A 24,982-nucleotide genomic window follows, 5' to 3' on the forward strand; every position below is an offset into this window, starting at 1 on the left:
TTATGAGCCAGTGAGCCTCTTTGCCCCTCCGTTTCCTCACTTGTAAAGGGGAATAAGAACACCTACACCATGAGGCTTGGATGCTTAGAAACAGTGTGCAGAGAAAGGACCCTGGACACAGCCCTAGCAGCCACCTGGGCTCCCAGGGGCTGGTCTGTGCCCATCTGGGGAAAGCAGGCAGGTGAGAGGGGCACTGGAGATGCCAGAAGGAGGAGGAGGAGAGGAGCGCTGTGTGTGTACACATCTTAGATGTTTTGGAGCCAGAAGGCAGGAAGCAGGTGCATGTGTGGGAGGGAGCTAGGTGTGGGATGAGGCGAAAGCCAGTGTCTTCTCGCTTTCTCTGCTAATGGGGAATTCGAGTTTTGAGAGGCGGCATTTAATTTAATTTGCTGTCTTTTTATTTTGGTACATACGCCCAGAGGCCCGTGGGGTTTGGGTGTATTTTTTAATAAATCAGATAAATAAATCGATGGGAGACGGGGAGAGAGGAGGCCAGGAAGCATCTCTGGGGGTGCTGGTGCCGGTGGGGAAAGGGAGACAGAGGATGTGGGGGAAGGCAGACACAGGGTGGGGGGTGGGTGAATTAAATGCAGGATGTGCCGGATCTGTCAGAGTTTGTAGCTCCAACGAAGAATCTCTTATGCACATAATAGCCTGCTTTGGGGTTTTCTTTTTCTTTCTTTTTTTTTTTTTTTGAAAAGTACTTCAAAAGCAGGTTTGTAATTTATATCAAAGAATTCTTTCAAGTTCTGACGTCCCAGGCAAACGTAAGTTGCCTGAAACGTGGGGAGATGAGGACCTTTTATATATATATGTCTTTTACATATAAGTTATTGGAATATTGTATTTCCTGTCTTAAGTGGCGGGAGCAGGCAGGCTGGGCAGCGGGGAGCTCTGTGGGGTGGGGGTCTTCCTGCAGCCTCAGAGCTGTGTCTTCCTTTGTGCCCTCCAGAAAAGGAGTTTTTCTCGGGGGAAAAAGACCAGCTTGTCTGATTTGAGGGAGGTCAGAGCTACTTACGGGCTCCAAAGGGAAAATCTGGGGACCATGTTCTGCTCTCAGCCATTGCTGCCCTTGAAGCTGCTTTGTGGTCTGTCTCCTCGGGACTGTGAGGTGGAGGTGGAGGGAAGGAGCCCCATCGAAGGCCTGCCTCTGCATCCCTGGTGCTACCCACCCGCGCTCTGCCTGCCTGCTCGGTGCTCTGTCTTGGCTCTGCTTGGCCCTGTCCTGGGCGGCTAGGTCTCCCGAGGCCTAGATCCTGGGGTGAGGACGACCCAGGTCCCAAGGTCACCCCACTGGACCGTGTCTGTGAGACCGTCAGGGTCTGGAAGAGGAGAGCCCTTGCCCCTCCACCTTGCACTCTAATCCCCCCTGCCCATGGCTCCAGCTCCACTGCTCACTAATCCTAGTGATGTATGAAACTCACAGAGACCAGATTCACAGTCTCATACGAGGTCAAATTGGAAGGGCCTTTCAGAGCACATAGCCCATAGGTTCTCAATACTGGTTCAGGGAACCCTAAGGGTTCCAAGCGGTGCCTCAGGGATCAGTTAGGGCAATGTGCCCTTCCTTCCTTTTTAAATGTTTTACACCTGGGGCTTCCGTGTATCTCATTTAGACCAAACAGGTCCTGATGCTTTGCAGAAAGTGGGAAAACAGTAACACTGTCCACACCACAAAGCTCTTTATTGAACCCAAGAAGAAGCAGGGAGATGGTCCTGCTCAAGGTCATTCAGCACATGTGACGTTAGGGGTTAGAATCCAGCTCTCCATATGTTCTCACATCCTACCCCCCGCCCCTTGAAGCAGCCATGACAATGATTCATGAGCTGGCCATAACAGATCCCAGAGCTTAAAGGTGTGAGGTTAAGGATAAGGGTGGGTCTAATAAGGAGTTGGCCAAAAGAGGCATGGTCCCTCTTCCCTCTCTCCCATCCTTTTTCCCTTCCTTCCTCCCTTCTTTCTCTCCTTCCTTCCTTCCAGTGGAAGGAAGTGGAATGAGAGCTGGAAGACATGACCTGAGTCCCAGGTCTGTCAAGAACAGAGTGGGTGACTCTCCACGTCCCTTCCCTTCCCAGGCCTCGTTGGTCTCCAGTCTGTTCCGTAACTGGGATAGAAGTGTGCTCGATGCAGGGTCCCCTTGAAGCCCACCCCCCTGTGCAGTTGTAGGACTCCAGGGTCCAGGAGAAGGGGGGGTTCTCAGCACTGGGGGACTGGGAGCAAGAGACACAGGCATGCATGCACAGGTCAGATGAGTGGACGTGGTCAGACCACGGCAGATGGGGCAGAGTTCACTTATGCGGACCGTGCCTCTCGCCTTCACTCTGCAGAGTGACCACCGCAGTGACACAGGCAGCTGGCCAAGCCACAAAGGAGGGTGGCCTGGCAGGGACGAGGAGGGACCACTCGGGGGCACTCACCATGGGCGCTGGTTTCCCTCCGGACACGATGCAGACCAGCGTGAAGTTCTGCGCTTGGTAGCGGCTGAAGGGGGCTGGTGTGTCAGCGGCCACCACTTCGATGGAGGTGGGAGGAGCTACCCCAAAGGGAAGCACAGGAAGACAAAGGCTTAACTGGAAGGTTCTGAAAGACTTCACTGATTACCTACCACGGGCCAGGTCCCATGTCAGGTGCTGAGGTGGGGGACAAATGTTGCATGATTCCAGGAGTGGTCACTGGACAAGGAGAATGATGTCCCTGCTGGGCGTCCAGACAAGGGCTTTGCCTCTTGGGGCTTACAGCACAAAGGGGAAGACGATCATGGGTTGAGAGATTGCATGGTTGACTGTGTTAAGTGCATCTGCTACCAGGAGGTGTAGCAGAGTGTAAAGGGACTTGTCCAAGCCTGAGGGAGTGACCCTGGGCTGTGACCTGAGGAAGCAACAGTAGGCAGAGGACAAGTGTGGCAGGTGGAGGGAACAGCCTATGCAAAGCCCTCATGACGGGCTGACTTAGGGCAGGGGGATGGGAAGTAGACGATTGTGGCGGGAGGGCAAGGAGGGGGTACCCGGTGGGGCTGGGAAGATGTGCAGGGCACAAGAACGGGTGGCTGACAGTGGGTCCCCACGTGTGCTGGGGCTGGTTCATACCAGCTCATGAGAACGATTGTAACATTTCTGGGAATTTTGTAAGCCAGTTGTTAAACTGCTGCTAGCTTGAAACAGGCCACAGTGGGCATCTTCACACCACCGAAATCAGCCACCACTGCAAATCCGGGCTTATTCGTTTGTTTCCTTCCTCTGCCCCAGACCCCAGAGAGCAGCTTTACCAGCCCACCGCTGGCTGTGAGTTTTTCTTCTTTGTCCTGAGAGCAGTGGGGAGCCACTGAAGGCTTAAAGCAAGTGCAGTGACTTGATCTGAGCTGCATTTCAGAGACTGGAAACACAGAGTGTGAATTTATGTCAGAGAGATTGGTAGCTTAGACCACGATGAGTGTGGAATGAGAGAAGTGGCTGACTCTGGGAGCCATTCAGAGCCAGGAGTCTTCCCTGTTTCTCTTTTTCTCCCCCAAAGTTGGCTTATTTTGTTTGGTCCCGCCTCCCACCAGCTTCCCTCACTGGTCTCCTGACCGGCCCCCGTACTGGCTGGTTTGCCAAAGCCAGCTCCGTGGGGTATTGAGAGGTCACACATGGAGCCATTGGACACTCCTGGGTCCAAATCCCAGCGAGGTCACCCCCACTTCCATGTCCTTGGGTTGGTTACCAAAACAGTGAGCCTCAGTCTCCTAGTCTGTTAAATGGGACTAATCCTTGGCAGACATAGTTGAAAGATGAACCAGCTGGTTAATATGAAAGGGTGTGTCACATGGCAGGAATCTGCTCTTCTTATGATCTCTGCTATTATTTCCCCAACCGTCTTGTTGTCAGCAGGACAGGAGCCAGACTCTTAGAACCTTACTTGGGAAAGAAAGCTTGTCGGGTTCTGGCTTCTGTGGCCTTGGGTCATGCACGGTGCGGGATGCAGAGAAAATGAAGAGGAGTGGGCTTTTCCTTCCTGAAAGGAGTTTTCACTCCAGTTAAGGTTAATTAAATTCAACAAACATTTCCTGACACCTACTAGGTGCCGGGCATGGTGCCAGGTGCTCGCCGTAGGCACCCAGTGATGAAACGGATGGATACTGCGCGGGGAAGCGCACAGTCTGGCAGGGGCGACAGACGCCTGGCAACTCTATTTTAAGGTCTAGTGAAACCAAGCCAGGTACGGGCCACTCATTCATTCCGGCAGCTGCCACGTGCTGCCGCAAGGGAAGCAGAACAAACAGGGAACGATGGGAAGAACAATAGATGGAGGATTGTAATTAAGCGTGAGATGGTAGGAAACAGATGGCAAAGTGGGTAGGATTTCCGAGAGGGGAAACATTCACCAAAACACTTCAATTACCCCCAAGTCGCAGATTTTGCGATCTAACGTTCCTAGAACTCGCTGAAAACCTGGATCCTAGAGCAAGAATCCACATGGGCTAACACTTAGCAGCCAGGAGCTGTTCTAAGCCCTTCACGTGTGTTCATTCATTTCATCCTCACCATTCGTTTTTGAGAAGGGTTTATTTATTCCCACTGTATAGATGGGGAAACTTGAGAGGGGAAGGGACTCGCCTGGGGTTCACGGAGTCCAGATTTGAACCCGAGCACCCTGACTCCAGGTTCAAACTCCGACGTGAAGCTGCATCACCTCCATCTTTGGAGAGAAGAAAGGAGTTCGTACCTATTGGCCCCTGTAGCCCTAAGCACACATTTTAGCCCCCGGGAACACTCATTTAAATCTCAGCTCCCAGTGACACTTTCTTATCCAGATCCCTCTGGAAATGCTTCTGTGGGGGGCTCTAGTAATTAACTCAGTCGCTTCAAAGATCAAGGGACCATGCCGATTAGAGCTTGGCACACTTCTTTGGCACCGCTCACAGTGGCTTATGTGTAGGGTTAAGTATATCCCCCTGAATCTTAGAGGCTCTCAACTAGGCAGGGGGCACCTTTAAAATCACTCATTCCTTCTCTCTTCCTTTCATTGAGCAAATAGGAATTAGACACCCAGAATATTCCTAATAGGATGGCTTTGAGGAGTAAGTGAGATGACACAAGATGCCTGCCACATAGTAAGTCTGCAACACAGTTCAGCAATTTTAGTGAATATTATTTGCACTGCTATTATAAGGAAGGTAGCATAGGACAATGGTTAGAGTGTGGGCTCTAAATCACACCACCCGGAGTTTAAAGACCAGCTCTACCACCTGCTGCCTGTGCGACCCCAGGCAAGCTATTTAGCTTCTCTGAACCTCAGTTTCCTTATCTGCAAAATGGAATCATAGGGATCTGTGAGGATTCAATGAAGTAGTACCTGAAAATGTTATGAAAATGGACCCAATATAAGTGGGATGCATTTACCGGCAGTATTATTTACTAACATTCTTTCTTTGAGCCTCCTTGCTACTGTCTAGGAGAATAAGACATTGTCTCTGCCTTTGGGGCATTCACAGTTTAGTGAGGAGACCAGAAAACGCTCTGAGCCTGCACTGTCCAATATGGTAGCCACTCATCCACGTGGCTATGAAACACTTGAAATGTGGCTGTTTTGAGTTCATATGCACTGTAAGTACATAATACACACTGAATCTGGAGGAGAATTTTTTTAAAAGAATGTGAAATATATCACTAGTATTTTTATATTGGTTAGTTACTGAAATAATACATGGGATATAATGGGTTTAATAAATATATTATTCAAATCCATTTCACCTTTTTAAAACTGTTTCTTAATGCGGTCCTTAGAAAACTTACTGTAACAAGGAAGAACAAATCTGATTCCACATTGGATCTGTTTCTTCTACTTAAACCTTTGTATTCTGTTGCTTTTGCTACAAGTTAATTACTAAATGGATGTTGCCTACAAGCTTAAATTATACATAATGGTTCATCTCTGAGAACCCTGCCTCCCAGATAATGAGTGTTAAGCTGAAACACCTTTGTTTAGCTCGCAGGCTACCTCCTGACCAGGCGCTCCTGTGAATGACTGCAGGAAGGAAGAAATTAGCACATCCCCTCTAGAGGCTGACTGGAACCAGGAAATACTTGACCTTACTCCCACTCCTTTTAGTACAAAGGGAGCCTGAAGTCTAGCTCAGGCAAGATGGTTCTGTGGGACACTAGTCCACCTTCTTCTTGGTCTGCTGGCTTTCTGAATAAAGTCACTATTCCTTGTCCCAACAGCTTGTCCCTTGACTTATTGGCCTGCCATGCAGTGAGCGGTGTGACCTTGGACTCGGTAACATTACAATTAAATATATGACTCGAATTATATTTCAATAGGAGAGTGCCGGTCTAGACCTTCTGTTTTATAGGTAAGCACACTGAGGGCAGAGAGAGGTAGACCTTTGCCTAGATTCACACCATAAGTCAGTGGCAGTGCCAAGACTGGCACCAGGCCTTCTAAATCCACACCAGGTTTCTTTGCATAGCATTGGTGTTCCTTCCTGCAACACACACACACACACAGTCACGCCTGTAGCCATCGCCACTCTGGAGATCTGCACCCAAGTCACGCACACCATCCACACAGACCCTGATTGGAAGCTGTGTTCCTGTCCCTCGTTATATTTCTGCGCAGGTGTTAGCAATATGTACAGTTAATCAAGCTCATAAGACAATCACGGATTTCAGTTGTGTGGACAACGGCACAGCAGAGCTGCTAATATCAGTGTGGACAGCCCAGGCTTCTCACACTCCCCATCAACAGATTCCTCAGTCGTTGCGTCCTAGGAAAATGTCACTCTGCATCTGGCCCCCTGTCTCCCAGCAGAGGGCTCCGAGTGCAGGCAGTCAGGGAGCTGTCTACATCCAGGAGTCCTTGGATGCAAAGGGAGGCTTCACTCCACACGTCACTACCATCCTCTCCCCCTTCCTCCCTCCTTCCCTTGCCTTGACTACTCTTTCCCCCACAAACTGCTGCTTCTTAGGCTCGCGGTCTAGATCCTTCCTTCACTCTTAGTCTTCCCCAACCACGTCCCAGTCCCCACCTCCTTCTCCACCTCCTTTTCCAGTCCTATTTCCACCTCCATTCCCACCTCTATCCTCTTTCTCTACCTCCATCCCCATCCCCTTTTCCAGCCCTTTCCCCATGTCCATTCCCTTCCCCATCCCTATCTCCACTCCATCTCCACCCCCATGCGCAGCTCAGTCCTCCTTTCTGTCCCCATCCCATTCCCTCCTCCAACCCTAACCTCATCCCCCTTCTTATCATCTGCATCCCTGCTACCATCGCTGACCAAGGTCAAAGCGAGCAGCCCCCTTAGGTCTCTGCCTGGGAGAGATCCCATGGCCCCAGGTGCAGCATCCAGTCAAAGGCAGATGGCCAGTGCAGACACGGGCATTTAGAGTTCCCGGACAAGAATAATAGCACATTCAAAGTTGGGCTACAGAATGAGCAAGTATAAAGCAGAGCCACCTGGCTGTGATGTGCATGGCATATGACAACAAAGAACCATCCATAAAGTCCCCTGGATCTCCAGTTTCTCCCCTGCGCTTCTGCAACAGTAGCCAGTGGACTCACCAGAAGTGCCTCATTGCCGCGGGCTCTTAGAGTGGGTCTTCAGGTGGGTTCGTGTGAGAGCAGTGCTCTCCTGGGCGGTGGGGGGGGCGCATACCATACACCTGAAATAACCCTCCCCAGGAGAAGAGACACTGAGCGGGAATGTTCAGCCTGGGCCACGGAGAAATAATCGTAGTTGTTGTAGCAGTAAGAACCTAGACATGGGCACAGCTTCAGAATTTACAAACCACTTGTGGAGACATCACGGTACGTGGGTAACCCCAGCCCTGCACAGTAGGAAGAGTCCCCCAATTCTAGAAATTCACCGTCACAGTCAAACAGAGGTCACTGCCATAGAGTTTCTTGGAATCCACTGCCCCTAAGTCAAGCCAGTGGACTTCCCACTTTATTTTTCACTTTGCCTGAAGCAGAGAGAATTGCTGCTAACAGTTTCTTCCACTGATTTTTGTCCAGCATCTGGGAAGGCAAAGTGGCTTCGCATCTGACACAGCCACACACCACAGTGTGTCCCGTTCCAGACCTTCAAGGGAGGCAGGAATCAAGATTATTTTAGGCTCGATGGTTACCATATCGACACAGTGAGGCAGTGGTTGGGCGATCGGTTTTATGAAATTAACTCTGAAATATTGCCTGTCTTTCTCTTGAAAGCAGAACTTTGTTTCGGGCGTCGTAACTTACTTTGCAGATAATATGACGGCTCCTGGCTTTGTAAATCATCCTGTGGCCTTTGCAGTTTGGCAACACAAACTTGTTCTTATATAAGCCCCAGCGGGCCTATGTTTGATTGTGTTAACTAGAGTTAAATTGTCTCCCCACCAACAGCCCCCAGGGAACCAGCTCAAACCGAGTCAGACCAAGGTTCCAGTCCAGGCTCTGCTACCAACATCCCATGGGACCTTGGGCAAATCAATTGACCCACATGGCCATCAGTCTTCCCATCTATCAAATGGGTTCAATAAAACATATCCTGCCAAACTTCCAGCTCCTGGGATTTTGGGAGAAGGAGTAAATGAGAATATGGACATAAACCTTCTACAGGGATGGCACAGTGCTGTGCAAAGAGAAAAGAATTATTTATATGATGTCTTTGAGTGCTCACACGTCTGCCTGAGCTGGGAGGGACTAGAGGGGAATTTCTTCTCCCTCCCAGGAGTGGCCATTGTCTGGAGGAAGAGATCCTCTCTCTTATTCCTCGGGTACCACTCTAAAATGGTGCTTAGCACACACCTGCTCTGGGCGTCGTTTATCACAGGGCAGTAACCAATTAGATTTGGGGGAGGAGTGGGGGAGGGGAAAGACAAGTTCAAAATTATATTATTTGCAAAAATCCGTTCTTTCCTCTCAGCATGCCTGCTCTGTTGACTGCCTTCCTTTTCAATCAGCTCCTAGTCATTACACCGTATTAAAAAAAAAAAAAAGCAAGAAAACGACTCTCTTAATATATAAGCGTTCATGAATATAAATACCCCTCCAGGTTCCTTATTTTAATTTCTTTCTTTCTTTTCTTTCCTTTCCTTTTTTTTTTTTTTTGGTCCTCACAACTCAGTATCTTTCCTGTCCTCTCCACTAGTCTTTCTGCTTCTTGAAGATGCTGCTCAAAAGAGCATCTTCTCCAGAAGCCATCTCTGCTCCATTTGCAATGAGCTGCCCAAGGTTCCTTCTTCTCCTTGCTCACCTCCTCTGTGCTCTGGACATACTAGTCCTTCTGCTGGTTAACTCTGCTTCATCCTTCAGGACTGGCCTTAGATGTTGCCTTCTCCAGGCAGCCTTCCAGGACTTAGCCAGACTGGGTTAAAGCTTATCCTCTGGATTCCTGGAGCCATCCTGTTCTTGTCATACTCATGGGTGCTTGTCATTCTGTCCCGGGCCCATGTCTGTTTCTTTCCTAGGCTCCCTGTGTGTGCTCCCTGAGGCCAGAGCTTCGTTCATCTTTAACCGAACCTCAGAGCCAGTGCAAGCAAGCCTGCCACCCAGGGATTCAATTTCAATTCCTGCTTACTTTCTTCTTTCCTTCGCTTTTCCTAATGCAGGCAAGCACACAGCCCATTTTGTGGAAGGGCTCCCACGAGACCCTGAAATCCTTTGGGCCTTGCCTCCACCTCTAGCCTTGGCTTGACCCTCCCCCCAACACCATGCTCCAAACATTTTTTTGGTCTGTAAATACCCTAAGCTCATTTCAACCCCAGGGCCTTTGCAACAGTGGCTTCCTTTGCCTGAAGTCCTTCACTCAGCTGTTTGCATGGTTGGGTCCTGCTTCTTTTTCAAGTCGCAGCTCAAATGTCACCTCCCAATCTAAGTGAGGTTCCCCTTCTATTCGCTGTCACAGCACTTTGTTATTTCTTAACAGAGCTCATCATAATGTACAGTGATTGCATATTATTGGTTTGAATACTTGTCTTTTTATTCCAAAAACCCCCTTGAGAATGTCAACACCACAAGGACAGGAGCTTTTTTGCCTGTTGCTGCATCCCAAGGGCCTGACACATAAGGATCTGCTCAATAAACTTTTGCCAGATGAATGAGTTGGGAGGAGGGACTTCAGTGTCCTGCCTCACATCCCTGCCCAACTTGGAAGGGCTGAAATCTCAGGCATCTCTCCCCCAGGAGAAGCCTGAGGAGGCAAGAGCCCACCAGCAGGAGGGGGATTCCAGCAGGAAAAAGAAGGAAAAAGCACAACTCTTTTTGGTTTATGGGAAAATTAAATATTGAACTGAGTAGTAACGGCAGCCAAGGGGGAAAAAAACTGACAAAAAGCCCCCAAATGAAGCCGCCATCAGTGACAGAAGAGATAAACACAGCGTCTGTACTTATATGAGCTGCCGTGGGGCCCTTTTATGTGGCAGCTGCTCAGCCAAGTCACAACCCCCAACCTTGTAAGTGGGTGGAAGCCCACGTGCTGATATGCCAGCGGGGAGGTGGGAATCTGAGGTCTAGGTCACTGCCAGCCTGGGTGACCAGTGCCCAGACCCTCCCTGCCTCCAGACGGGGGCCTTTCTGAGTGGAGCGGGGTCACAAGGGTACCCAAGCAGCTGCAGGCATAATCCGCCCACCCCGCCTTCCACTCCATGGAGAGCTGGCTGGCAGCACCCGTTCACCTGCCTCACCCTCCCCTGCCAGCTGTTGTGCTTTCAAAGTGGTGGAAGATAAAATTAACAACCCCAACTGGAGGCTCTGGCTGGCTGCTCTGGGGGAGCAGGGAGCGCTGAATCGGTGAGGCTGGGCAGACACTGTTGATGGAGAAATAAAACCCTTCACCTGCATGGATGTGCATGCAGACACACACACACACACACACACACGCGCGCGCACACACACACACACACACACGCGCACACACACACACACACACACACGTAGCAGGATCTGAATTTGCATTCTAGTGCTATTTTGTACACTATGACTTTAACCTGGAGGTTCTCAAAGAGTGTTCCCCAGCCCAGCAGCCTTACCTGGGAACTCAAGGTACTTGAGCCCAATTTCAGACCTGCGGAATCAAATCTAGGGGTGGGGGTGAGGAGGGAGTGGGCAGCTGGGATCCAGCCACCTGTGTTTTAAGGAGCCCTCCAGGAGATTCTAATGCAAATTCAGTGTTTGAATTACTGCTTTGATGTTCGTAAGCTTCAGTCTGTTCATCTGTAAATCAGGGACAACAAAACCCACTCCACGGTGGTGTTATGTGAACTAAGAATTCTGCCCGTGGTGGGCGCGCGGTAAACAGTGGTGAAAATTCTTACTGACTGGGAAGCCAAGGCTCTGGGAGTCAGGGAGCCTCAGCCAGGGTTCTCCCGGCCTTGGCAGACAGGGCGTAGGTAGAACTCCCCAGAGGCTCTCTGCTTCCATGCATTGATTGGGTCAAAGGATCTCAAATCCCCAAACCACACCCCCCCACCCTCCCCCAGAAACTGAAGCAACTTTCTGCTTGTGCCTTGATTGGCTGCTTGGCGATGTTCCCAGTTTCCTGATTGGCCTCCTAGGCCGCCAGTCCCCAGGTGGACCCTCCCCATATCTGGGGGTTCCTGGCTGCAAGCAGCCTGTGCCGTAACTGCCGTGTGTGCCGGCCTCAGCGCTGCCACGCCATTGCAGTTTATGTGGCAATAGAGCGAATGTGCTCAGGCCCACGGTAGGTGCCATTTCCGCAGAGATGAAATCTATGGGGTGTGACACGCATCCATTTTAAATAGCAGCAAGGCTGGCTATTTGGGGGATGTTTTCAGTGTACCCAGAGGGATAGATTACACACACGGGCGATTTCAACACGTGCCATATTTGTCTCCTTATGAAAGAAGCCTCTGGAAGCCCGCGGAAGTTTGGGGAGGCCCTGGTAACTGGGGAGGCACCTTGGAGCTCTAGCCAGTGGCAGTGACACTCAGCTCAAATTCAACTTCAATTTCAGACTAGTCTATACCCGGCCCCTCCCCCAGCCCCTGAGAACCATGGGTTGGAGCTCAGAGATTCTGGATGGAGCCCATGCCCTGTTCCCCAGCCCTGGTCTGAAGACCTCTGTCCCTTCCAGCAGAACTGTGTTCCCCCAGCCCCTCCACGCCCCGGGGCACCTGGCTCCCTGGTCGCAGGCCTTCTGCTCACAGGCAACGTGTCCCTTAGGCAGTTGCTAGTTTCCTGACTGGTGCCTGTGGGTCTTGTGAGGACTGAGGTACGTGGCTGGGGACACTCCTGACAACCTCCCAGCAGGACAGCGCGCCCCATGCCCCCAGCTCGAAGCCCTCCCCTCCAGGGGCAGGTTTCCCCAGGGCTCTGCCGCCAGAGTCTTTCCTGTACTCACAGCATCTGAGGATTGATGTCCTGAGTCAGAGGGCGGGTAAATCATTCTCGCCGCTTGCTTCTCATAAAGTCATTCCCAGGGGAGGTGATGGGGGTGGGGAGAAGGGGGCACTTTGAAGGAAGAGGATTGTGTATTTTTTTCCTTCCTGACATTTTGCTATGGAAATTTTTCAAACCTATCAAAAAGCCCAAACCACTGTACAAAGAACACTCCGGTACCCGTCACCCAATGGCGGCGAGAACGTTTGACTCTACTGGCTTTATCACACATCTCTTGGGATGTGTCTTTCAGTAAAGAGTGGGGCAAAGCAGAACCAGACTCATTCTAACAGGATCCAACCCCTGGCCAGGGTGGAGGGGCTTGATTTGGGGGTGCTGGGCAGGTTTCAGAGGTCCAGCCCCCTCTTCCCTGGCCTCTCTCCCCAGCCTTCCCTTGGCCCCATAGCCTGAGGCTTTGGCCACCTGTCTCATCCCTGACTCTCTAACCTCATCCCTCACCAGGTCCATTCTGGCCTCAGTTTTGTCATCTGTCAAATGGGCACTACAACAGTCCCTGTCTCCTAGGGCTCATGTTTGTGACGTGCTTTTCAGGATGCCTGATACAGGTAAGTCCCTGTACCCACTGGCCATCAGATTTGTCAGCAGTGACCTCCATCACTGGCCTGAACACTGTAAGATGGGAATGATCACAATCGCTCTCTCACCGGCTGGCATGAGAATTAAACAAGGGAAAGCTTGGAAAGAACTTGGTACGATGCCTGGCAGAATAAGCACTCAACTGGTGTTAGCTCTCGTTGTTAAGATTATTTGGTATGAAGATTATCACTCCGAGGGAGTGAGTGAGGGAATCCTGCCTCCTCATGTACACGTGGGGAGACTCGGTCCAGGGCTGCACTGCAGGCGGGCAGCAGAGACGGGAGTGCTGACTCCCAGGCCAGCTCAACTTGGAACATGGTCCTAGTCCATTTCCCCTTCTGTATGTGAGGCAGTGCGATTGCTTCCATCTCCCCGAGAGTGTATGCAGGCAGCAGACACTCTTCCAGGGACTGGCTCATTGCCTCCCACAGCCGCCTGGTCCCTGCTCTGCCGGCTCTTGATACAGCTCTGTTAACACCTGTACCGTCAGCCTCATGCCTGCTCCTTAAATCACTGGGCCCGAGGCACTGCAGTTTCCACGGCCACATATCACTTGTAATTCAGGGGCCTGTCCCAGGGCGGGGAAGTTTACCTTCTGCCAGAGACACCACATTCAGCTCCCAGTGGTTAAGGGATAAAGCATTGCACGGACCTAACACTTGTCACGGTTTAATGCTGGACTTGCAGGCCCGCTCTGGTGGGGCCCGGAGGCTGGAGCCGAGATGGGCGGGTAGTAGGTGGAGAGAGGCAACCCTGGAATAAGAGGGGAGCCCTGGTCTGTGAGATACAGAAGGTCCAGTTTGCTGGTGAGAGCCCTGGGGGGAACAGAGCCACCTGCCAGGACAACTCCAGGGAGCAGATGAATCTCTGCAACTTGGCTCAGGAGGGCCCGACAGGCCATTCTGGGAGAGGCTGTAAAGGAGCTCCTTAGTCAGGTGGTCTCGATTTGAAAACAAGCTCTGCCACTCCCTTGCTGTGTGACTTTGGGTGAGTTACTTAACCTCTCTGGGCTTCGGATTCCTCGTTTATTAAAATGGGAGTAATAGAAGTACCTACCTTCTAGAGTTGTGAGGATTAAGTCAGTTAATCTATTTAAAGTGCTTGGAGCAATGTTTGGCTCCCTGTAACTGCAAAAATCACTGCTAATATAGTATGTTCAGGCTGTCCCATATTAAAACGAATCTCTCTCGATCCTTCTCCCAGAGCAGGCACACGGTAGGGGCTCATAAGTGTTGGCTGAATCAAGGGCTTGTAAGTATGAGGAATGAAGGAGCAAATGATCTGTCTGTTTCCCTTTGAGAAGGGCTGGTGACGTCAGCTCTGAGGCCCCAGGGACAAGAGGCAGAGAACAGTGCCTCCTGCTAGACTAAGCCGTCTGCTCCTTCCAGCCACAATCACGGGTCAGGGGAGTTAGGCAGCTTTCCAAATCACATCCTTTGTGCGGATGTGCTTCGAAGGCCTTGTCTCCATCCCCAGCTCAGGGCTTCAGGTCCCCACGGAGGGAGAGCAGCAATCAGAGAATGTTCGGGTTCCTCTCTAGCCTTCCCTTTATGAGCAGACTCAGTTTTCTCTACTGTAAAATGGGGACGCTGATCTTGCTGACTTTCCAGATGGTTGGAAGGAGCAGCTGACGATTCAGCCTTAATATTCCAGGTGTCATCACTATTGAGAGGAGATTTGGTGTCTGACCGAGGCCCAGATGGCCTCCTGTTGTCCTACATTCAGAGAGAAGTGATGTCCTTCCGTCTTCCTGGCAGCCCTGTGTAGTGGGAAAATCAGGGACTCTGGCTCCCAGCAGACCTGAGCTAAAACCCCAGCCCACTCACTGCTGTGGGATATTGAGCAAGTTCCTTTCCCTCTCTGAGCAGTCTGTACTTTGCTCCTGTCACTGAGGCAACACAGGGCCTGCCGAGGAGAGGTTAGACTTCAGGGAGGACTAGTGGGCCCGTGGAATGTGCTGGGTCTGTGGCTGAGCATGCAGTGGGCTGCAGTCAAGGGCACTCCTCCTTTGCAGGGCTGTGTTCAGAGTGGCAGGGATGGAGGATTCTAGAAGCCTGTCCAGGAGGTGGTCCGCAGGCTCTGGCCTTTGAGGCTGAAGCTGGGAAGTGACCGTCCTTGATAGATGACCCAGTTAGCTCCAAAGTACTCCTCCGGGCCCCAAACCCATCTGTCCAGCCCCTCTCTGAATGGGCTCTCAGCCGGTGACCTCAGCCGGCTGAGGGCCCACGGGCAGGCAGGTGGGCAGAGTGAGCATCCTTCCTCCAGGTCCCTGGCCAGGTCCAGGCACTTAAGATAGCAGTGCTCAGTCCCCGAACAGGCTTTATGTCTGTCTTTTGGAAGACATTGGCCACTCTGGCCTCAGTCCTCTGGGCTGCAGCCCACCTCTGGCAGCCAAGCCCAGCCAGCTGTCTCAGGCTCCACACTGCCCATCCAGCTCCCCCGTCAGAGGTCCTGAGGACTGCAGCCTTGGCCTCTTCACTGCAGTAATTCCAGTAGCCCATTTTCTACCATAATCGTCTGCTGACTAAGATCACGTGGATTCACTGGTACCTTCTCAGGGGAACATCACCATCCAGTGCCAGGTCCTGCCATGTCCTCCACATCTGCTCCCATTCGTCCAGTTGGCCCCCATGTCCTGTGGCTTCTGTCTGGAAATGCCTCACGTGTCCAGCCTCTCCTGCCCGAGCCCTGGGCTGGCCCTTTCTGACTCTCCCCTCCTAACTGCCTGCCCTTGCCATCAGACCCAGCCAGCAGGCCAGGCTAAGTAAGCACCATCTTATTTACTCCCCACAGCAGCCCCAGGAAGTAGGCATCTTCATTACGCCCAGTTTCCAGATGAGGAAACTGAGGCTTGACAAGGAAAATTCACAGCAAGACTGCGGAGGAGGTGGAATTGGACTCAGGGCTGCTGGTTCCACTCTTTCCTGATCTGTACCAGTGGCTAGGATGGGAGGCCAGCATTGTCACTGCCTGGCTTAGAGTGTTCCCACTGGGCTGATGTCATTTCCTGCAACTCTGAACCTATTTCCTGGCCCCACGGGCATTTCCAGGGTGAAAGTTAGGGCAAAATGTGTGAGAAGTAAGAACATCTACCGTCTTCAGGAGTGCTCCCTATGAGCTTGGGACACAAGCCTTTACATTTCATGCCTCAACAGAAGAGGAGCTACTGTCACCCCATTTAGCAGATAGGAAAACTGAGGCTCAAGGAGATTAACTAGTCTGCCTGTGTAGCGTAATGGTTAGGCCTCTGACCACTTCTTCTGGAGCCAGTCTGCCTGGGTTTGAATCTCAGTTCTATCCTTGCCGGATCTGTGCCCTTGGGTAACTTTTTTAACCTCTCCATTTTCATACCTGTAAAACAGGGAAAGTAACTGGAGACCCTACGTTAGAAGGCTTTCCTGACAATTAACAGCTGTTAACAGATGTCAAGCAGAGCTGTGCCTGGTGCATAATAAATGCCCAATAAACATTTCTGGCTTTTATTACTAGTCGTTGCAGAGCTGGGTTTAAAATTCATGGAAGAATACAAGGCCCATACTCTTTTAACAACCCGTCGACTCTCTAAGGAAGGAAAAGCTATTTCTAGTCAACCTACTAAAGAGAGGGGTAGTTCTTCAACTGGGGGCTAGCAGCTCTCTCCTGTTCCCACTTTGGGGGACCCTGGGCATCTGCTGTCACTCACCCGGGGTAGGTGGGAAGCAGGAGGGGGAGGGGAGAGGGCTTGGAGGCGCCCAGATATTTCCTGGGAGGACAAGAACACCCAGGCTTGGTCCTTAGGACACTGGAGGCTCCTGAGGGGGGAGGTGGAAGTTGGCAACCTCTCCCCCTCGGCACCCTGGGACACCCCTGCAGCTCTGGCCAGGACCCCAATCCGCCCACGCCTCTCCAGACAGCAGCCCGTGCTCCCTGCAGCCTGTGACCACTGCAGTCGCCTGGGGCCAGTTCTTGTAATTAGTTCAAGCCCAGCGGGTGGCTCATCGCTCTGGCTCCGAGATGAGGGAATGAGCTGATCATTTCTCACCCAGCAGGCATCCTGGGGTATGGAGAGGGCTGCATCCCAGCTACCCTGCCTCAGGACCCCCAGGGAGCCTCAGGCCAGCCGTCTCCCTTCACTGACTAACGTGCCTCCCCCCCATATACACCGGCTGCTTCTGCAGAGAGACACCCACCCCCCCACAGCCGTCCTGCCACCCAGGCAGGCGTCCTCACCGGGGGTTCTATGGCTTTCCCACTGGCACCCTTCAGAGAGGCAAGGCTGTGTTTCTCCTGCTCTGCTCCGGCCTGTGGGAGCAGCAGCAGGCCTTTGAGGGGCGCAGGGTCTGCCCTCGGCACTCAGAGTTCCCCATCCTACTTGGAGCCCTAGACATTTCTCCTGCCCAAGTCAAGAGAGGCCTTCGACATTCCAATTATTGGTCCTGGGGATGTGCCCCTTTTTTAGAGAGAGGCACTGGGCAAGGAGTCCAGAGACTCGACTTCAAGAATCCAGTCTTACTGTTTTCTGCAGTGGCTGCACTTATTTCCAGAAAACTGAAAATAAAACTACCATATGCCCCAGCAATTCCACTCCTGGGTATACATCCGAAAAAACCAAAACCACTAATTTGAAAAGATACGTGCACCCCAATTTTGGAGCAGCATTACTTACAACTGCCAAGATATAGAAGCAACCTCAGTGTCCACCAACAGATGACTGGGTAAAGAAAATATGGCATATATACACACACACTAGGGAATACTACTCAGCCGTTAAAAAGAATGAATCTTTGCCATTTGCAGCAAGATGGATGGATTTGGAGGGCATTATGCTAAGTGAAATAAGTCAGATAGAGAAAGCCAAATACTGTATATCACTTATGTGTGGAATCTAAAAAATACAACAAACTAGGGAATACAACAAAAAAGAAGCAGACTCACAGATGGACAAACTAGTGGTCACCAGTGGGAAGAAGGAAGGGGGAGGGGCAAGGTAGGGGTGAGGGGATTAAGAGGTAAACTCTTAGGTGTAAATAAGCTACAAGGATGTATTATACAACAGAGGGAACATAGCCAATATTTTATAATAACTATAAGTGGAATATAACCTTTAAGAAAAGAATCTGTTCTTGAAAGCAGAGCTCCAGATCTCTCCAGAAATCCTAGGTTCTGCCCTGGCCTCTTGGAACTTGGCACAGCCTCCATCACCCCCAACCTCCCCAGCATGCCTGCCGCCCTCACCAGCCCCAGCGTAAGTTTCTTCTAATGGGGAAGCTTGAGGAACTGGCCAAAGGAGGACGTCCTGTGAACCTGTTGCCCAAAGTCACACAGCAAGGAACCACCAGACTCAGACTGGAGACAGACACATAGATCAACAGAATAAAATCAAGTCCAGAAATGAGCCCACACATTTATAGTTAACTGATTCTCAACAAGGATTCCAAGACAATTCCACAGGGAAAGAAGAGTCTATTTACAAGATGGTGCTAGGACAACAGGATATCCACGTGCAAATGATAAAGGTGGGCTTTCCTTCACACCATGTGCAGAAGTTAACTCAAAATAAGGCATAAACCTAAATGTAAGAGTTAAAATCATAAAAACTCTTAGAAGAAACACATAGGAGAAAATTGTGACCGTGGCTTAGGCAAAGCCTCCTTAGATAGGACACCAAAATCACAAACCACGAAAGGAAAAAATATATAAATTGGACTTCATCAAAATGAAAAGACTTTGTCCTTCAAAGGACACCATCAAGAAAGTGACAAAATGGGGGGAAATATATGCAAAATTTGCACCTGATAAGGCTCTTGTATCTAGAATAAAGAACTCTGACAAATCAATGATAAAAAGACAAATAACCCAGTTGCAAATGAACAAAGGATCTGAAGGTCTTTCTCCAAAGAATATAACTAAATGGCCAATAAACACATGCAGAGATGCTCAGCATCATTAGCCAGGAGAGAAATGCCAATCCAAACCACAATGAGATACCACTTCACATCCACCAGGATGGCTATCATTGAAAAGACAGGTAACGATAAACGTTGGTGAGCATGTGAAAAAACCGGAACCCTCGTATGCTGCTGGTGGAAATGTGGAATGGTGCAGCTGCTTTGGAAAGGTCTAGAAGTTCCTGAAAAGGTTAAACATAGAGTTACCATTTGACCCAGCAATTCCCACTCCTAGGTATGTACCCAAGAGAATTGAAACTACACGTTCACCCAAAAACCAAGTCCGTGAACGTTCCCAGTAGCATTATTCATCATAGCCCCAAAGGGAAACAACCAGACGTCCACCACTTGGTGAATGGATAAACCGAATGCTGTACATCACACAATGGAAGACTATTCAGCAATAAAAAGGAAGGAAGTACTGATCCAGGCTCTAGAACGGATGGACCTTGAAAACATTGTATTGAGTGAAAGAATGTTGTATGGTCTCACTTATGTACAATGTCCACGCACATCCACTGAGACAGGAAGTAGCTTAGTGGGAGCCTAAGACTGGAGGGAGGGGGCATGGGTTGGGGAGTAACAGCTAATGGGTACAGGGTTTCTTTGGGGGGCAATGAAAATGTTCTAAAATCGGTTTTTCAGCTAAAAGCCGTTGAACAACTCTGGGGAGATGCTAAAACCTATTGCCTTGTATACTTTAAATGAGTGATTTATGTTATATGAATTATATCTCAAAAAAATTAAAAAAAAAAACCACCAGGGAATAAAAGTACCAGAGGCACTTAATACAAATTCAGTAAAATATAGTGGGGAAAAAAAGAGAGAGACAAGCTATGCAAAGTTCATTAATAACTGTTCTCCGCGGTGGGAGCTGTGTGCCCCCGGCCCCAGGTTTGGAAAGCATATAGTGTATTTTGGTGCCATTGTGGCCTCAAGTTGCATAATTCTACCTTTATCCGCCAGCCTCACTTGGAAGCCTTCAGAAGAGACACAGGGATCCCGAGACAGACCATTTTATTCATGCTTATCAATACTCTGTGACTTCTAGGAGAGCAGCGTGGTTAAGCACATAGGATGCGTTTCTCCCTGCTCTCCCCCTAGCTGGCTGGGTGGTCAGGGTGAGGGGTGTAACCTATCAGCGTCTCCATCTGTCAAAAGGGAAGTGGCAGTACCCGCCTTCCAGAGCTCTGAGGACGGCTCAGTAAGATAACTTATGAAAAGTGCAGCACAGGGCCTGGCCCAGGAGTGAGCGCACGAGGAACGGTGACTCGCGTGGTCGGGAGCCGAGAGCGTGGGCTTTGGAGTCAGACAGTGAATCTTGCTCTGCTACCTCCCGGCTCAGTTACATGGGTTGAATTGTGTCCCCAGAAAAGCTATGTTGATGTCCCCCAGTACCTGTGGATGGGACCTTATTTGGAAATAGGGTTTTGGCAGATGTAACTGAGTTAAAATGAGGTCACACTGGATCAGGGTCTTGTGTCCTTACAAGAAGAGGGAAATCAGGACACAGAGACACAGACCCACAGATGGAGAACGCCACACGAGGACGGAGGCAGAGGTGCGAGGGATGTGCCTACCAGCCAAGGAAAGCCGGAGATGGCTGGCAACCAACAGAAGCTGGAATTCTTCCCTAGAGCTTTTACGTGGGGTCTAGCCCTGCCAACACCTTGACTTTGGACTTGCAGCCTCCAGAATGGTGACAGAGTATCTTCCTGTTGCTTTAAGCCACCCAAGTTTGTGATCATTTGTTATGGGCCACCCTGAAGATTGAGCATAGACCCCAGGCTTTGCTTCTGCATGGGCACCGTGAGCTGTCTCCCTTGATGGGACACGTCCTCAGCACCTAGAACTGTGCTTGGCTCCGGGGAGATGCTGAATAAGCCGTTGATGAATCAGTTGTATGAAGGCATGACATCCACACAGTTCGGGCCCCACCTTCTTGGATTGTCACCTTCTTGGAGAGGCCTTGCTGCCCGCTGTTTCCAACAGCCCTACATCCCTCTGCTTTGCTTGACTGCCCCCTGACATAACACAGGTCCCCGCTGTCTCCTTGCTCCTGCCTGTCTCCCTTCCTGCACTGTCCATTCCACGAGGACTTGGAATTTCATCTGTCCAATTGCTGAGGCTGAGTTCCCATGCATATGACAATAAATACTTGGTAAATAAACGAATGAAGAATGAATGGTGGAAAGGGATAAACTGGGAGTTCGAGATTTGCAGATACACATTGCTGTATATAAAATATATGACAAGCTGCTTCTGTACAGCACAGGGAACTATACTCAATTATCTTGTAGTAACTTGTGATGAAAAAGAATATGAAGAGGAATATATGTATGTATATGTGTGACTGAAACAGCATGCTGTACACCGGAAATTGACACAACATTGTCAACTGACTATACTTCAATTAAAAAAAAAAGAATGAATGAATGAATGAGATTTAGAATGCCCATGCATATAGACAGCCAAGTCACATTCTAATGTATTTCAATTTTAAAAAAAGACATTCTGATATTGTTTTTACCTGAAAGGAAATTCAATGCTGGATTGTCCACATCACAAGTGGACGCTAACCTGGATTTGGACTCAGGTCGGCTGGACTCCAAGTCCAGTGCTCTGTTCAGAGGTTTTGAGTAGTGAGGGGGCCCTGGGTAGCAGAGGATAGGAGAACCACTCACGGGCACTGGGGCACAGCGATGGAGAAGTGGGGAGACCAGGTGGATGTGTTCCTCCCTCCCAAGAATCTTATAGGCACCTCCTACCCCCCGCAAAGGCACAACAGTCCCACTGGCCGCCTAAATTTTTGAGAGTCAAGTGCTCCTCCTTAGGGCTCAGTCGCAGCTCCCTCCATTTGTACTCCGCCACCCCGCCCTCATGCCCGCTTGACATCTGCGTGACTAACAGCTGTTGTACCAGAGGTTGGGACGTTTCCCTTGGGAGTTCAGAGCTGCTGTTAGGAGCACCAGCTTGGGTCTCAGGCAGAACCGGTGGACCCCTCAGCTCTGTAACTCACATGGGTGAGCCCCTTAAACCCTCAGAGCCTCCGTTTCCTCATCTGTCAAACGGGGATGACAACGCATACCTCGGGAGGCTCTCACGAGGGTCACAGGATTAACTGTGGGTTGAATACTCAGCACACGGTGCTGGGCGCATAGCCCGAGCTGGATGGAAAGCAGCCTTGACTGGAAGGCGCCCTTGGTGGCCGCGCTGCAGGGCGAGGGTGGCCGAGAAACCCTGTGCCTTGGTCTTCTGGCAGAATCAGAACAGCCTCTTTTGGCTTCCACGATGGGGGTATCTGGGCCTCACGTTTAATTGATTGTAACATCGCAGCCTGAACACGCTCGCGCATCACCAGCACCCGCAAGAAAAGCCTCCGCGATCCTTCCGTGACTGTGTATAACGCGTTCCCGGGGCCCAGCACGCAACTTTCAAATTGGCTTACAATTTATCTGCAGCTCGGATAAAAACATTTTAATGACTGTGTGAGGCACGAACCCTCGGTGGCACCCACGGGGCTCCCAAATGTCTTTCCCCACCACATAGCAGGGATGTTACAGGCGTGAAATTACAGCTGCTCTTGCATTTTGATCTCCACCCGGAGGCCTCGGGAAACTGCGCGTTAGAAGGCGCGGGTGCAGGCTTGGTGCTGGCAGGCGGGGGTGCCCGGCCCTCCCTGGACCTGCTGTGTGCTTTTGATGCACGTGGGGGCCTGGGCGCTGCCCAGCTCCTCAGACACCCCTCTCCCCACTGTCCTGGGAAGCTTCCCGTTGACCCTCAAATGGGACAGAGGCTGCCTTGCCCCGCTGTTGGCTGCCACGTTCCTCAGGGTCTCTTGTGGCACAAAGGAGACCCCAGCTTTCAGTGACTTCCACTTGCCTGGAGGGAGGGTCTCTGTGTGCCTGTATGTGACAAGAAAGGGTCTATGCAGTGCCATAGACAGGCCAAAACAATGAATAGACTTTAAGTTTTGAAACCTCCTTTGGAATGTATTTAAAGGAGAGAGTCCTGGAGGTTGGTGGGAGGGAGTGGGGGACAATTTTTAAACTTTCTAATTGTGCTTGATTCTCAATTGGCACAATTACTATTTGTGTGAGAGAGACCATTGATGGAGCCAGGGCTCAGAATATTACCTGGCACATAATAGGTGCTCAGTTGATATATGATGAATAAACAATCAAGGACATGTCTCTCATTGGACTGGGAGCCCCTTGATGGAGCAAACTGGTTCATTCAGTGCCAGTTTCCCTGGTGAGACCAGCCCAGGGCCGGGCACGGAGAACACTCCTTATCCACGCATTACAGGAGCCGTTCAGTGGGCAAAAGGCTGCAAGAGGGGAGGTTTTCCCAACATAGCCACCTCCGGGCCCGGGCCCATCTCCCGGGGTGCCAAGACACACTGCATGCTGCAACTGCAGGAATCATTGTCCCTCTGGAGGTCTGGCCTTTAGAGGTTTTCAGTTTCCCCAGAAGCAGTGACTTTCTACGGGGCCTCTATGTCTTCACTGATTGCCTGAGTACAGTAAACTTTGTTTCCCTGATAAATATTATTTGATAAGAAAATCAGGGAACACAGAACCCGGAGCCAAAGCAAGTTCCAAGAGTGGCAAGGCCATCAGTGCTGGCAGGGGCTTCTGAGACCCTTAGAGGAAATCTTTGTTTTATAAATGGGGAAACCGGGGCTGGGTGCGGGACACAGCCAACTGGAGACAGGCACTAGTATTATTACCCCCATTTTACAGATGTAGAAATGGAGGCCTAGACACACGGTTGGAACCCAGGAACCCTGACATCCAGTCCAGCACACTTTCTAACTTGTCGTCTGATGCTTCAGCGTCTCAGAAAAGGCCTTGGGAGGCAGAGGGAAGGGACATTCTCTCTGCAGTAGATGTGCAGGACCACTGAGGTGCTGTCTCAACCCCCTTGGAGGCTCCTGGATTGTCCTCCCCCCCCGGGGGAGTGCCCACCCCCACTGCACTTTGCCATAGGTATTTCTAGGAATGTGGCTTCTGGCTTCTGCCTGGGAAAGGTGCCCACACAGCTCAGTATCTCCCTCTTCGTGACCTCACCAGGTCACAGAGCCTAGAGCTCGGAGGTCCATGAATGATCCACTAGGCCTGCATCCCACCCCCATCTTACAGAAGGGAAAACTGAGGCGCAGAGGCTGCGGCAGGCTGCTGCCCCTTGGGAAGTCTCAGTGCCCCTTCAGTGCCCCATTCATTCCACTCAACGTGTTGGAGCCCCTTCAAAGTGCCTGGTCCTGAGGCTCCAGGGATGAGGTACAGCCCTGCCTTCATGAAGTCAGGGTGTCTGTGTCAGTAGGGGGAGGGGTCTGGAGAGGACATCCTTAGTGGCAAGGCCACACAGGTCACACACATGCAAATAGTGTCAGTTGGCCCGACCCGCCTCCTGACCCTCGGGGGCAAGTGTGGGAAAGAAGAGGGTCCACTCTCAGTCCAGCAGGCATCTCGGCGGGTGGTTCCCAGGACATTCCCTCTGTGCACGCGGATATGCATGCACGCACACACAGTGACACCAGTGCCCAGGGCCCCGCACTCACCCATGACGTTCAGGAAGATGTTGCCTGATGCCAGGACCACTTTCTCCCTCGTGGCGCGGTCATAGATGCCCACGTGGCACTCGTAGGGACCGTTGTCGGAGATGCGGACCTCGGGCAGCCTGAGGGGAGGCAGGGGAGCAGGATGAGGGCTCATCATCTGGGGCCAGAGGGCACAGCGCTGCAGGAAACCAGCCTCAAAGCCCCACCATTCAGCTTTCTGTCCACAACGCTCCACGTGCGGTGCTGGGCAGAGGAGCAACATTTATAGAACACCAACTGTATGCCAGGCCCTGGCTCGGCGCCTCGGAGGATGAAAGTGTGGGCTGTGTGTTTAGCTGGAGTTAAATCGGTGCTCCTCTCGGAACTTTCTGCAGGGTCTACAGGGTCAGACCACGCTGAAGTGAGATGATTTGTTGTTCTCTCTTCCTCTCCCCATGGAAATGACATCGAGTCAGAGAGAGCCGAGTTCAAATCCTAGCCCTGCTGTTGATACGCTGTGTGACCTTGTATAAGCCATGCCGTCTCTCTCTGGGCCTC

The 24,982-nt window shown here is 51.0% G+C and overlaps 1 protein-coding gene across 1 annotated transcript in view; it reads right to left on the bottom strand.

Moving 5' to 3' along the window:
• Positions 1 to 24,982, bottom strand: part of IGSF21 (immunoglobin superfamily member 21) — a 235,872-nt gene that overhangs the window by 10,882 nt on the left and 200,008 nt on the right. The window contains exons 4-5 of the mRNA XM_072975845.1: positions 24,446 to 24,564; positions 2,419 to 2,534 (exon numbers count right to left, since the gene is read on the bottom strand). Of these exons, the coding sequence (XP_072831946.1) occupies positions 2,419 to 2,534; positions 24,446 to 24,564 (235 nt within the window). The remainder of the gene's footprint in view (positions 1 to 2,418; positions 2,535 to 24,445; positions 24,565 to 24,982) is intronic.

This window comes from Vicugna pacos, chromosome 13 (genome assembly GCF_048564905.1).
Source record: "Vicugna pacos chromosome 13, VicPac4, whole genome shotgun sequence".
Classification (NCBI taxonomy): Eukaryota; Metazoa; Chordata; class Mammalia; order Artiodactyla; family Camelidae; genus Vicugna; species Vicugna pacos.